At 41.8% G+C, this 13851-nt stretch overlaps 1 protein-coding gene across 1 annotated transcript in view; it reads left to right on the forward strand.

Moving 5' to 3' along the window:
* The window catches only part of Lama4 (laminin subunit alpha 4), a 141075-nt gene that overhangs the window by 30755 nt on the left and 96469 nt on the right, over positions 1-13851 (forward strand). Inside the window, exon 2 of the mRNA NM_001309447.1 lies at positions 7800-7901. Coding sequence (NP_001296376.1) covers positions 7800-7901 — 102 coding nt within the window. The remainder of the gene's footprint in view (positions 1-7799; positions 7902-13851) is intronic.

A 13851-nucleotide genomic window follows, 5' to 3' on the forward strand; every position in this document is an offset into this window, starting at 1 on the left:
TATCGAACACCACAAGTTCTTCCAAAGCAGAACAATCTGATTCTTCAGTCTGTCCACGTTGTAAGTACATGCAAACCGTCTCCGGAAGGAGCACAGAGATTTGGGCTAGAGTTCCATCCCACTAAGGGAGAAAGAACTTAGCTTTTGTTCGCTTTTGGTTTTTGTTTGTTTCGCTTATTTTTGTGTTGCTGCTGATAATACCTTTCCTAGAGTGATTTGAATATTTATTTAAACAAAAAAAAAACAGAGCTCATTAATACTGAATTTAGAGTCAAAACATTGTTGCCTGGAAACAAGAAAATGGATTTACTATATACATACAATACCTAAGCAGAAAGACGACTTCATGGGCGATTCTTGCTGGAGAAGGACCGATGTGGAAACTAGCAACAATTCTGGATACCAGTGAGCAAATTTAGACTTCTACTTCAAGTCTCCTAAGTGAAGTGGAAATTGGTACATCAGAGGTCCACGTCTGATTCAGGAAGGGGGATGAAGTCATGCTGGTGATTATGAAATGTTTGGAGATCCTTGGATACAAACACAGCGGAAGTGTCATTCGCAATTATTGGTGAGGACCTTTGAGCATAGGCACCGGGACTGGAGATCATTAGCTTTGTCATGGGATTTTTATTATAGTTAATTCACTGTCATTTGTTGCAGCTGGAGGATCCTATCTCAGTCCCTCTAGGTCATAGGTTCATCTACTTAGAGACCTCAAGACGAGCCCCCTATCCTCAGCTGCCCCTTCAGACTCTCCCCGAATCCCATCGATTCGCCACTTTGTTGTTTTTAATGGGCAATTAGGGACTTTAGGTCTCAAGAGGCTGCATTAGAGCATTTAAATTATTTACTCGCCAGACTTTTCAATAGAAATTCTGAAGATTCCAGATATTTAGGACTATGCAGAAGTGATTCGTGTGTTTCATTAACTTACTCTCCTGTGATAGTACTTAGGAAACACAGTAGGGTTTCCGCGCTTCAAATGCTTCAAATGCTTCAAATGAAATCTTAGTATTTCATTTGTGTAATAATTCCAAATACTTTACAAGTTTGCCACACCCAAAGGATGCAGACCGAACCATTCTTCAAAAGAAAATGCTTTAAAGTTGTTTTTCTTTTTATATTTATTTTATGCATATGTCTTAGTTTGGGTTTTATTGCTGTGAAAAGACACCATGACTCAGGCAACCTTTTTATATAAAGGACAACATTTAATTGGGACTGGCTTAGAGTTTCAGAGTTCAGTCCTTTATCATCACAATGGCAGCATCCAGGCAGACATGGTTCTAGAGAAGGAGATAAGAGTTCTACATCTTGATCTGAGGGCAGCCAGGAAGAAGACTCCCCATTGCCTCCCCGAAGTGGAGCTTGAACATAAGGTTTCAAAGCCCATCCCCGCAGCTGTACACTTCCTCCAACAAGGCCACACCTATTCTGACAAGACACACCTCCTAATTGTGTCACTCTCTGAGGGCCAATAATTCAATGCACATGACTTGATGGGTGCCAAACCTATTCAAAACATTACCGTGTATGACAGCCTGGCGTGCACCATGTGCATGTCAGGTGACCTCAGAGATCTGAAGAGGGCATTGAATCCCCTGGAAATGAGGTATGGATAGTTCTAAATAAAAAAAAAAAATTGGAGTTATGGATAGGGCTGAGAAGTAAACCTGGACATCTGCAATAGTAATGAGTGCCTTAATCACTGAGCCACTTCTCCAGTCCCCATAATTGCAATTTTAAAAGAAACTCAAAAAGCGTTGTGTATGGTGACATCATTGTCAGAATGAGTCTAGTCCGCAAGGAGACTTTCTCAAGGGAGAGCAAGAATGAAGAACAGCTGTGCAGACAGCATTGTGCATTAAAAATCCATCGTAACTCATTGTAGTCCCATTACTAAATAATTGATATCATGAATCGACGACGTCTGGAAACGATGACATCTATGATGGCACCATAGATTGCCACCTCCAGTTCCTTTAAGGAAAAGTGCCATGGATAGAAGTCACACCTCGTTTCCTCCCTCCACCTAATTCCAATTTTTGTAACTGGAAAAATTAGGTCAGTATGCATGCCTTGGTGGATTTGTCACTCCAAGCCAGACTTCACACCAAGGAGAGAGTAAGCAAATGGAAATTATTTCTCCCATTCTTCACTGGTAGAAGTAAATGACATTGACTAGTCCAGTCTTAATAGAGCTATAATATCATATCTTTAATATATTTGTATATAAATATCTTGATTTTTCTATACATATATATTATAATATAATATATTTATATCTTATATTTATTTATAATTATATATTGTATATGTTACACTAATTTCTTGTTTTTATATTTATATTATATATGTAAGTGTATATAATATAGTTTATAAAGCTGTAATAAGGGGCCTCTTAATTATTAAGAAACATAAAAGCATCAGGTGTCATGACACACAACTTTAATCCCAGCACTTGAGAGGCAGAGGCAGAGGCAGATAGGTCTCTCTGAGTTCAAGTCAGCCTGGTCTACATAATGAATTCCAAGACAGGCAGCAATGCATTGACTCAAAACAACAACAACAATAACAGCATACACACACACACACACACACACACACACACACACACACACACACACACATACAAGTTCTACAAGTGATTCAGTGGAGAACAGTTGGTCAAAATGACAATGTTACTGTAAAAACTGCTTTAAAGGGAAATTTTACCCCTCAACTATCTCCACAAATTAATAACCTAAATATTTTTAAATGCTCGGTTTATTTTTTAAAGACTATTCTTTGGGGGTGTAAAGGAGAAATTTTACACTTTTTATTCATTTCAGCCCACCTTGCAATGCTTTTAATAATAAAAATTCACAAAGACAATTATCCAGAAAGGAAGGCTTACTTGAATATGTTAATGATGCAATAGATGTTCAAACTTACTGTAAAAAAAAAAAAAGATTATAAATCCCAAGTCTGGCGTTTCTTATCTGCGTTTCTTCATTTCGCTGACTTACAAAGCCCTGAAGACCACAAAGCCCCTAACTGTAAAGTGAAGATAACGGAGCTTACGTTATAGGTTTACCGTGGGCTAAAATGAGACGCTTGTACGGCATGACCTACACATGGACTTTGTGGACATTCGTGTTCAACTAGTTAAACATTCTATTTAATTAATTAGTAGGGTCAGCATGCTCTAATGAGGAAAGATTAAGATTTGCATCAGTCTGAACCTCTTACAACACGGAATGGCATTGATGAGAACCGCATTGAACAAGAATACTCAGGGCTGTAATCCTTATTATTAATGTTTTACAGGCCATGATGGGTCCAGAGATGTGAACCCTTTGCATGATATCTCTCTCTGTCTCTCTCTCTGTCCCTCCCTCTCTCTCCCTCCTTCTCTCCCTCTCTCTCTCTGTGTCTCTCTCTCTTTCCCTGTCTCTCTCTCTTTCTTTGTCTCTCTGTCTCTCTGTGCGTGTGTGTCTCTTTCTCTGTCTCTGTCTGTGTGTGTGTGTGTGTGTGTGTGTGTGTGTGTGTGTGTGTGTGTCTTTCTCTGTCTCTGACTCTGTCTCTGTCTCTCTCTCAGAGTTGAATGTGGCTCAGGCTGATGTCAAACTGACTATGCAGTCAATAATGACCTGCTCCTCCTGCTTCCACCTCCAGAGTGGGACGGCAGATGGGCACCACCATGCCCAGGTTCTCCAATGCTAGGGATCTAACCTCCTTCAGCTGAGTAAGCCACATACCCGGCCATCCCCTCTGAATTCTCTTAGATTGTTCGCCTCTGTACTGCCTTCTGTAATGAAGTCTTCTCACTTGGGAAAGGAGGTTAATGTGGCATCTAAAAGCAGGCACCGGGGGCTCAACACTCGGAAGCACTTGTCACTCTTGCAAAGGACTCCAGCTATTTCCCAGCACCCATATGGTGCCTCACAACTATATGTAACTCCAGTTCTAAGGGATCTGGTGCCTCTTTTTGGAACTATGAGGGCATCAGGCACACGTGGCACACGTGCATACATGTAGGCAACACACACACACATATACACACATATACATACACACACATACACACACAAATATATACATACACATATATACACACATACACACACATACACACACATACGTACACACATACATATACACACATACACACACAAATATATACATACACATATATACACACATACACATACATACACATATACACAAACATACATACACACATATACACACATACACATACATATACACACATATACACACATATACACAAACATACACACATATACACAAACATACATACACACACATACATACACATACACACATACACACACACATACACACACACACAAATAAATTTAACATTTTCAAAAATGTTAAAAACTTTAAAGCATCCAAAACACCATCTTCTAGAGAGAAAAAGAAAAAAAACGATATGAATTTGCTTTACGGAAGACCACTACCTTTCCTCAGGCCCCTCCATGGCACAGTGACAGGGTGACAGTCATTATCCAAGACCAACACTAAAAGTTCCAGTTCTGCCTTCGTCCTTGGAAATGATTTTAGTGTTAAAAAAAAAAAAGCTATGTTTTGCCATTTCCTCCAGACTTGCAAGAAGACATTTAATAAGGAGATCTGGACTTAGTGTAAACCATGATGGGATATTTCCGTGTTGAAAAAAAGAGCTTTAAATTTGCCGTGTTCTAACTCCACTTGAGGGACTCTGAGACCAACACAAGGTGGAAGATTTCCAGTCCATATGCCCAAGTGAAGGCATCAGACTCTCCTCATGCCCAGGCTTCCACCCACCTGTCTGTCATATGTATCTGTTTATAAAATAGATAGCTCCCGTCTGGATACATTGTAGCACATAATTTTCTTAGGTGGATGAAGCCAAACAGAAAGGAATTTATCAGCTTTTCCCTGCCCTGTGGGCAGGAGGCCAAATGCCTGCTCCACACAGCCCTCTCCCTGCCTCCCTCCTTCTTCCCATCTCTCATAGAATAATCTCAAAGACAGATCATCCTTCACCCAAGGTCTCAGCCTCAGCCCCGGGAGTAGATAAATGGACAATGATAAACTCTCTGACCCGATTCTCCTCCTAAACTTGGAACAGTGTGATTGCCTCCTTCACACGGTCCTGTCTGGGCAATGGTGGCAGCTGGACTATTGAGAAAGGCCAATTCAGCCTAGGAGAGGGTAAAGGATGAGTTAGGAATGGATGCCTCTGAGTTTCCAAAAGCCCATGTGCCCAGCTGTGCTACTGGGGTCTAAACCATTCAAATCTCCACCGGTTGACTGAGCGGTTCATGAAAGCAGGGAGCTTTTCGAGATCTTGCCGCCAAGCCCAATGCTGGAGTCTTTAAGGGAGGTTTCTTTTATTCTTGCTTTGTTTTTAACGCATCTCAGCTACTTTTCCTGTAAATCTGAAATTATTTAAAAATGCAAATGTGTTTATTAATAAAAGAGGGATCCCTTGGCTTTGATGTCAGAGGAGCTGAATCTGAAGCTCCCCTAATGACCGTAATATGTTCAACTATAGACCCGGGAGCCACTGTTTAGAAACTACAGAGCTAAGTTACATTCAGATGTTCACGGCGGTCAGCCACTCCTATTGTAACTAAGACCCTGAAGATTGCAAACTGCAGCATACTTGTGGGCCATCAAATCAACTTTTATTAGTCATGGGGAGGAGTGGTCTTAAATAAGGTAGCTAAGTTTAAGGTACCCCACACATAGGGAACTTACTTAGTGTCATGTGACTCTCTTTGCTGAGGTAGACACCCGTGTATACAGATCAAAATCTATAGCCTGGCCTATGTCAATGGCAATCAAGAGATGAATATGAATATTGCAGTCACACACGCCCACATGCTGTGTCACTATAGAAGCATATATATACTATATACACTATATAAATACTATATATACTATATATACTATATATATACTATATATATATACTATATATATACTATATATATATAGTAACTTCAGGTTTAAAAAGTGAAATAAAAAGCTCTAGGTTAAGTCTTTCCTGTGGCGATATTAGTATCTCTTCCCTCTTGGTTTGCAGAAGCCAAGGAAATGTCATATCATCTACTACAAACTCATATGGCAAATTAAGTGGTCTCCCTCAGCCTGACTCTCTCTCGTGTGGGTGGAATTTCCTTGGACTTTACATCATGAACCAGTGTCATTATTGTCTTTTGTGTTTTCTTCAAGGGGGCATATTAAATTTTAGTTTTAGGGGCCAGACTGACGGGTTTTTAATGCTGTAAATTACTTGTTTTTCTTTCTCAGAGAAAGGGAAACAATAGGAAATGGGTTCACCTAACTGTCAGAGGTACTCCAGGCAGATCTGGTAAAAACTGTCCTGGTATCCAAGACAGTTCAAACTACAGTGTGTCACTGTGGGATGTTTTGTGAAATGTTCTCTATAAGTCTGTGGAAACAATCTAGATCAATGGTTCTTAAGCACTAGGAAGGTGACCCCAACCACAAAATTATTCTTATTTGGTACTTTGTAACTGTAATTTGGCTACTGTTACAAGTTTATGAGTCATGATATAATATTTGTGTTTTCCCATGGTCTCAGGTGATTCCTGTAAAAGGGTTGTTGACCCTCACAGGGATAGAGACCCACAGGCTGAAAATTGATTATCTAGATTTGTACCTGTCTGGAATTCTGGCATGTGATAGATACCATTTAGCCCAGCACCACCGAGACATCCCAAAAAATCAAGAAATATATGTCTATAGACCCGGTCACATAGGAAGAGAGCAGTTCATAATGGTCCTCCACTGGAGGCACCGGTGACTCCTGGGAAGAGTGGGGGAGGAAGGCTCGTTGTGTAGGTCAATGGATGCACTGCCTGGTGGTTTGACATCCCCACAAAGCACTTGGCTTCTTTGGGGTCCATCACACAAATGAAGAAAAATAGTGCATTTTCACGAATTAGGAAAATCTGTGAGGTACGTGATCAGAACCCACACAGGCTTGGACTAGTGTAAGACCTCATTCTCTTCCTTACCAGGATCTCCGTTGTGGGTTCTGGGGACCCAACTCAAGTCACCAGGCTTTCGTGGCGAGCACTTTTACCCACTGAGCAATCCCACCTGCCCCTGATACACAGTTCCTTGAAAGCTCACACTTATGAAAGGTGCACCTCTAAGCTGTTAGGCCATAGTCAGATAGTCGGTTATTCTAAACTACAGGTCCTATTATAGGGGGTGTAGTACAATTTCTCACCTTGAGGAAAACACAGTTATGTCTGATTTTGCTTTACATTGTTCAGATTTAAAAAAAAAAATAGAAAATTCTGTCTGTCTCCCTTGGTAGGTTTCTCTCTGTCTCTCTGTCTCTCTGTCCCCCTCTCTCTCTCTCTGTCTCTCTCTCTCTCTCTCTCTGTCTCTCTGTCTCTCTGTCTCTCTGTCTCTCTCTGTGTCTCTCTCTCTGTGTCTCTCTCTCTCTGTCTCTCTCTCTGTCTGTCTCTCTCTGTCTCTCTGTCTCTCTCTCTCTCTCTCTCTCTCTCTCTCTCTCTCTCCCGCCTAAGCCTACCTTCTCCTCCTTCCTTATAATGATGAAATGCTGTTCAGAGTGTTCCACTCGTGTAAATCAGAAAAACAAAAGATCGTGGAACTGTATGGACGAATGGCTTCCAAAGAGCCCACGACATTTGTGTTTTGTTAAGAATATTTAATCCGATGAGCATCTCTTATGACTTTCCTCTGTAAGCGCTGACCAGACTGTATCTTTCCAGTCCTGAAATGTATGTCGCTGTCTGTTTCAGAGATGTGACGCCGGCTTCTTTCGCACGTCATCAGGAGAATGTTCGCCCTGTGACTGTAACGGCAATTCCCACGAGTGTTTGGATGGCTCCGGATTCTGTCTGGTGAGTCAGCGACGTGCAGCTGCAAACGGTCTTTCTTAGTTTCCGTTTTTTTTCTTATAAAACATATTGTGTCAACACCTTCTGATTGAAAGGGGCCCCACGTGCTCCAGGGGGGTGCTGTCTTCCCTCCCCTGGCTTCCTGCTGTAGACCGGTGGTGGTGACTTGAAGTTAACACACAGAGGAGGGTCCCACCCTCCAGATTCCTCTGTAACAAACAGTACAGTGGGCCCTGTACTTAGCTTCATCTTACGTAAACCACAGTAAAGCGGCCGCACCATCGCCTGTTGGAGCATGTAAGACAATCAGGTCTATGGGTCCAAATCAGTTTTAAAAGAGTTGTCTAAACCAGATAGCCAACGGAGACAAATGCTTTGTCCTTCTGCTGTTGAATTCTGCCATCAAGCCTGAAAGAGACTTTTTCCTTCCTTCACTAAAATGAATTCCCCAGCAGACTGATACCAATAGAGTCAGGGGAGGCTGCTCGTGTAAACGACCTTGCTGAATATGTCACATTTTCAAGAATGGATTGACAACTTAGTAGAACTTAGCATTGCAGTACTGACCAGAGTGGCTCCGGGAGAAGCCACGCCCACCAGAGTGGCTCCGGGCGAAGCCACGCCCACATCTAGAGTCTGTGCATTCTAATCTTGTCTCTCTTCCGCAACAAGTTCTGAAGCAAGTTCTGTGCTTCAGATTCCCATATGGAAAAAGAACCTTTCCCAGACTGCAAGAATAGTTTCATCTACAGCACACTACCTACCTAAATACGCTCAAAATTACATAATTACCTCTACTGAACAGACAATTTTATAATAAGTGGCCTCCGCGGTATATAGAGTTGCAATTTGACTCACATTTCGCATTAAGATGCAACTTAGAGATGGTTACTATGAACCTAGTGGCTGTCACTTTTCTAGAGACAAAGGATTAATTGGAGAGCCATTAAATTGCTATTTTTATTTTGTATTTTGTATTTTTTTAACGTGATATTTGTTTTACCCTCTCCCCCTGCCGTAGTCTTAAATAACCATTACATCCAGGATGTCCTGCACAGCCCCTGTAGGCATACGCAGCTGCCAAAATCTACCCCTTTTTTAATGCTCGCATCTCCGGTTTCCTGTTATTCTAATCCCAGTGACATTTGGGGGGGAAATCCCATGCATACGCTTGAACTAACAATGTACACTGCTGATGATGTGACCAATTAATACGGCTTTTCGTTACCTGCTTTATTAAACTAGAAGACAGAAGGGATCGCCAAGCCCACCAGCTGCCATTAGCCAACTGGCAAGATGAGATCAGAAAAAGTTAAAGGGGCAGAAAAGCTCACTCTGCCAGGGTCCACCAAGAGCGACGATAGAGCCAGCTGTGATGGTGTTGTCGGAACAGGAACTGTTGTAGGCTTTGATCTGGACATGAGCTCCTGGGAGGATTCAGCATCACAGGCCCCCTCCTGACTCTGGTAGCGCAGGAGGCCATTCAGCACTCGTGTGCAACAACTGTCGATCTTCCTACAATTGCTTTGTTGTAAGATAGAAAATCCACGCAGAAAGAAATAGCTTTTCCTCTCATATTGATGGTAGTCCCCCATTAATGCTCTATTCAGAGAGAAATATGGTTTTTCCTCTCATTTAAATGAACTATGCTTAGTGTGAAAATAATAAGCATTATAAATAAAACATATATATACATACATATGTGTTAAAAGTATTTATACATATATATAAGTATATACACAAATATATACATATATGTATATATGTTAAAAGTATTGAAATTCAAGGGGGAAAGGATCATCTACAACCTATTCTCTAAGTTAACATATTTCTAGCCTTACAAATTTAATTTTTAAATGTGCCCAATTTATATTTAAACATAAACAAAAGATCATTAGCCAAAAAAAGAGAGGGACATCCCCCCCCCCCAGAAAAAGAATCACAGGGTATTGCTGAGGTTATTGGTGACTCTCCATAACCTAATGGGAAGGCCCTATTGATGAAGACACTGATAACTTACAACACTGAGTGTGGAGGAATTGAACTGGCACCCAACCAGAAGCTTCATTTCTACTCACTCGCTCTCCTGATGCTGGGAGGTAGTTTTCACACCCTCAGAGGAAAAGAGAGATCGTCAACATAACAACAGCTACAAAGCCCAGACCTCCAAGAGCAACTTGCCTACAAGATACACAAGAGTACCATTGGCACAAATGTCATGGGAGTAACCAACCACACTATCTCATTGGCTTTAAGGCCCACTCCACAAGATGGAATTTATACCTCACTGCTAAAGGGGCCAAGAATCCAAGGCTACAACAAGTCATTGACCATAGGGAAATCTACCACTTTTATTTTGCTAAAGAACCACAGCAACAAAATCACTACAGATGGGCATAGTGCTATACACATGCTGTGATGGTTTTTGAGTCTATTACAAATAAAAGAACTTGGTGTTTTGCAAACAACCTTCGGTTTGGTTGCGTGATAGCCAAAGATCGACACAAAGTCCAAAAGTCTCAAAGTCTAAGGAAGGCTAAGGACGAATAGCTTGGTGTAGTTCCCTGCTGCCTTGTACCCATCAAGACAGAACGTACCAGGAATTGAATGCGGTACCAGAGTCTCTATGATGTCCATCCATCACTGCCTTATAACACTTGTTCCTTCTCTAGCATTCCCACCTTAATGACAGCACCATTCTGCCAGAGGCCCCAGTGTCCTCTTCAACGTCCATGTCTTCCCCACCATGAATCTGACCCCAGATCCCAACCGCTCAACCTGTTAAGCAGCTGCCTCTCCTCTATGACTTGCTACTACCTCAGTTTAAGACCACACCACCCCTCTATGACCACTGCCTCAGCCTCCCAACCATACACTGTGTTCCCTCTGATCTGCCACCTGACGACAATGGAGCTGTCTTTGCCCAAGTCAAAGAATCCTTCTTTCTAAGATGATCCAAAGTTTCCTGCCTCCAGCCGTGCTGAGCACACTTCTACCTACGCCATTTCTGTGCTTTTGGATTGCCCCCTATGGGAGCCATCTTGAAGGACAGACAACTTCAAGACCTGATTCAGGTATCGACATCTCCACGAAGCCTTCACTTCCTCAGTCATATCCCTGAGCGCACAAGGCTGGTTTTTGTTTCTTTCATGAGTCTCTGAGTTCCTGAAATAAAAAACTGGGTCTTCCTCATCTTAATACCAGTTTCAGCTCCTTAGCTCTCATGAATCAGCATAATCTGGGCTTCTCATCCGAATGAATGCATTAGATATTGAAACGATAAGATGATGTCTTCAATGCAAAAAAAAAAACTTTTAATTTATTTTCTTTCTTTTTACTATTGGATATTTTCTTTATTTACATTTCAAATGTTACCCCCTTTCCCAGTTTTCCCTCGGGAAACCCCCCATTGCATTCCCCCCAAACCCCCTGCTTCTATGAGGATGCTCCCCCATCTACCTAACCACTCCCTCACATCTCCCCTCCCTGGCATTCCCCTACACTGGGGCATCGAGCCTTCACAGCACCAAGGGCCTCTCCTCCCATTGATGCCCAACAAGGCCATCCTCTGCTACATATGCAGCTGGAGCCATGGGTGGCTCCATGTATACTCTTTGGTGGGTATTTTAGTCCCTGGGAGCTCTGGGATTGTCTGGTTGGTTGATATTGTTGTTCTTCCTATGGGGTTGCAAACCCCCTCAGTCTTTTCTCTAACTCCTCTATTGGGGGCCTGTTCTCAGTCCAATGGTTGGCTGCGAGCATCCACCTCTATTTGTCAGGCTCACACAGGAGACTCTCAGGAGATGGCTATTCAGGCTCCTGTCAGCATGCACCTCTTGGCATCCCCACTAGTGATTGAGTGTGGTGACTGTATGTAAGATGGGTCCCCTAGGTAGGGCAGTCTCTGCTCCAAACTTTGTCTCCATAGTTCCTCCTGTGAGTATTTTGTTCTTCCTTCTAAGAAATACTGAAGAATCCACACTTTTGTCTTTCTTCTTTTTGAGCTTCAAGTGGTCTGTAAATTGTATCTTGGCTATTTCGAGCTTTTGGACTAATATCCACTTATCAGTGAGTACATATCATGTGTGTTCTTTGTGACTGGGTTACCTCACTCAGGATGATATTATCTAGTTCCATTCACTTGCCTAAAAATTTCATAAAGTTGTTTTTAATAGCTGAGTGTATAAATGTACCACATTTTTTTTTGTATCCATTCCTTTGTTGAAGGACATCTGGATTTTTCCAGCTTCTCATAAATAAGGCTGCTATGAACATATATATATATATATATATATATATATATATATATATATATATATATATGCATCTTTTGGGTATATGCCCAGGAGAGGTATAGCTGGGTCCTCAGGTAGTTCAATGCCCAATTTTCTGAGGAACCACCAGACTGATTCCCAGAGTGGTTTTATCAGTTTGCAATCCCACCAACAATGGAGGAGTGTTCCTCTTTTTCCACATCCTTGCCAGCATCTGCTGTCACCTGAGTTTTTGATCTTAGCCATTCTCAGTGTGTGAGGTGAAATCTCAGAAAGGTTTTCATTTTCACTTCCCTGATGACTAAGGGTGTTGAACATTTCTTTAGGTGCTTCTCGGCTATTCAATATTCCTCAGTTGAGAATTCTTTGTTCAGCTCTGTACTCCATTTCTAATAGGGCTATTTGATTCTCTGGAGTCTAACTTCTTGAGTTCTTTGCATATATTGGATATTAGTCACCATGTGGTTTCTGGGAATTGAACTCTGGACCTCTGGAAGAGCAGTCAGTGCTTTTAACCCCTGAGCCATCTCTCCAGCCCCTTAACTTATTTTCTAATTTATGAGCTACCTATGTCTCTCCTTTTGTGCAATATAAGATAAATTGCCCTTTGCCAGAGACTCTGGCTCAGACCCAATTCAGAGTAACTAATTAGCACCTAATGTTCTCACAGACTCTTGTTTCTCTGACTGGAGCCCAAGCCAGCAGCATTAGCAATCGCATAGGAGCCTGATTGATAAATGGTCTCTCAGGTTACAGCCCAGATGTCCTACATCAGAATCTAAACTTTCCTCGTTGTATTCAGAGACACATGTGCACACTAAAATTTAAGGAGTGTTGACGGACATACCCCATTCTCAAACTTCATGATCTTTGTGAATGTCGTGAACCCATTATACTCTTATTGATTAATGAGGATACCAAGGATTCAGGTAGATATTTGGTTCTTGAACTATGGCTCTTCTCACACACACACACACACACACACACACACACACACACACACACACATACACATACACACACACACACATACACACACACACATACACACACACACATACACATACACACACACACATACACATACACACATACACACACACACATACACACACACATACACACACACATACACACACACACACATACACACACACACACATACACATACACACACACACACACACACACACACACACAATAACATTTTTTGTCGTAAGGTATTTTCCTGTTTGGCAAATGACAGAGCATTGAAAATGAAGAAGCATTTCGCAATTTCAGAATTAAAGACTTCCAGAGCAAGAAGAATCCTGAAGGTCATCTGGTCTAAAGCTCCCTTGTACCAAGAAAGGAATAGAAAGCTGGGAGATCAAGGCACTGTTCCAAGTGAACGAGTTTGAAAACGAAGAGCTAATGTCCTTTCTCTCTGCCTCTGACACTATCTCTACCATCCCCCCAAACTGAGACCAAGGCCTTCCAGGGGAATTCATTACAAATTGTTTAAAAGAGGAAGGTGAGAAAGCCCATGTTTACACTCTGATATTTTAGAGACGGAGAGAGATCACATGCTGTGCTCTTGAACATTGAAGGCCATGGCTACTATAAACAGAACCAGAGCCTCGAAGGGGCATCTCAAGCCTCCGTCAAGTGACAAGAAGACAGGACTGAGAATTAGCTCA

This window comes from Rattus norvegicus, chromosome 20 (genome assembly GCF_036323735.1).
Source record: "Rattus norvegicus strain BN/NHsdMcwi chromosome 20, GRCr8, whole genome shotgun sequence".
Classification (NCBI taxonomy): domain Eukaryota; kingdom Metazoa; phylum Chordata; class Mammalia; order Rodentia; family Muridae; genus Rattus; species Rattus norvegicus.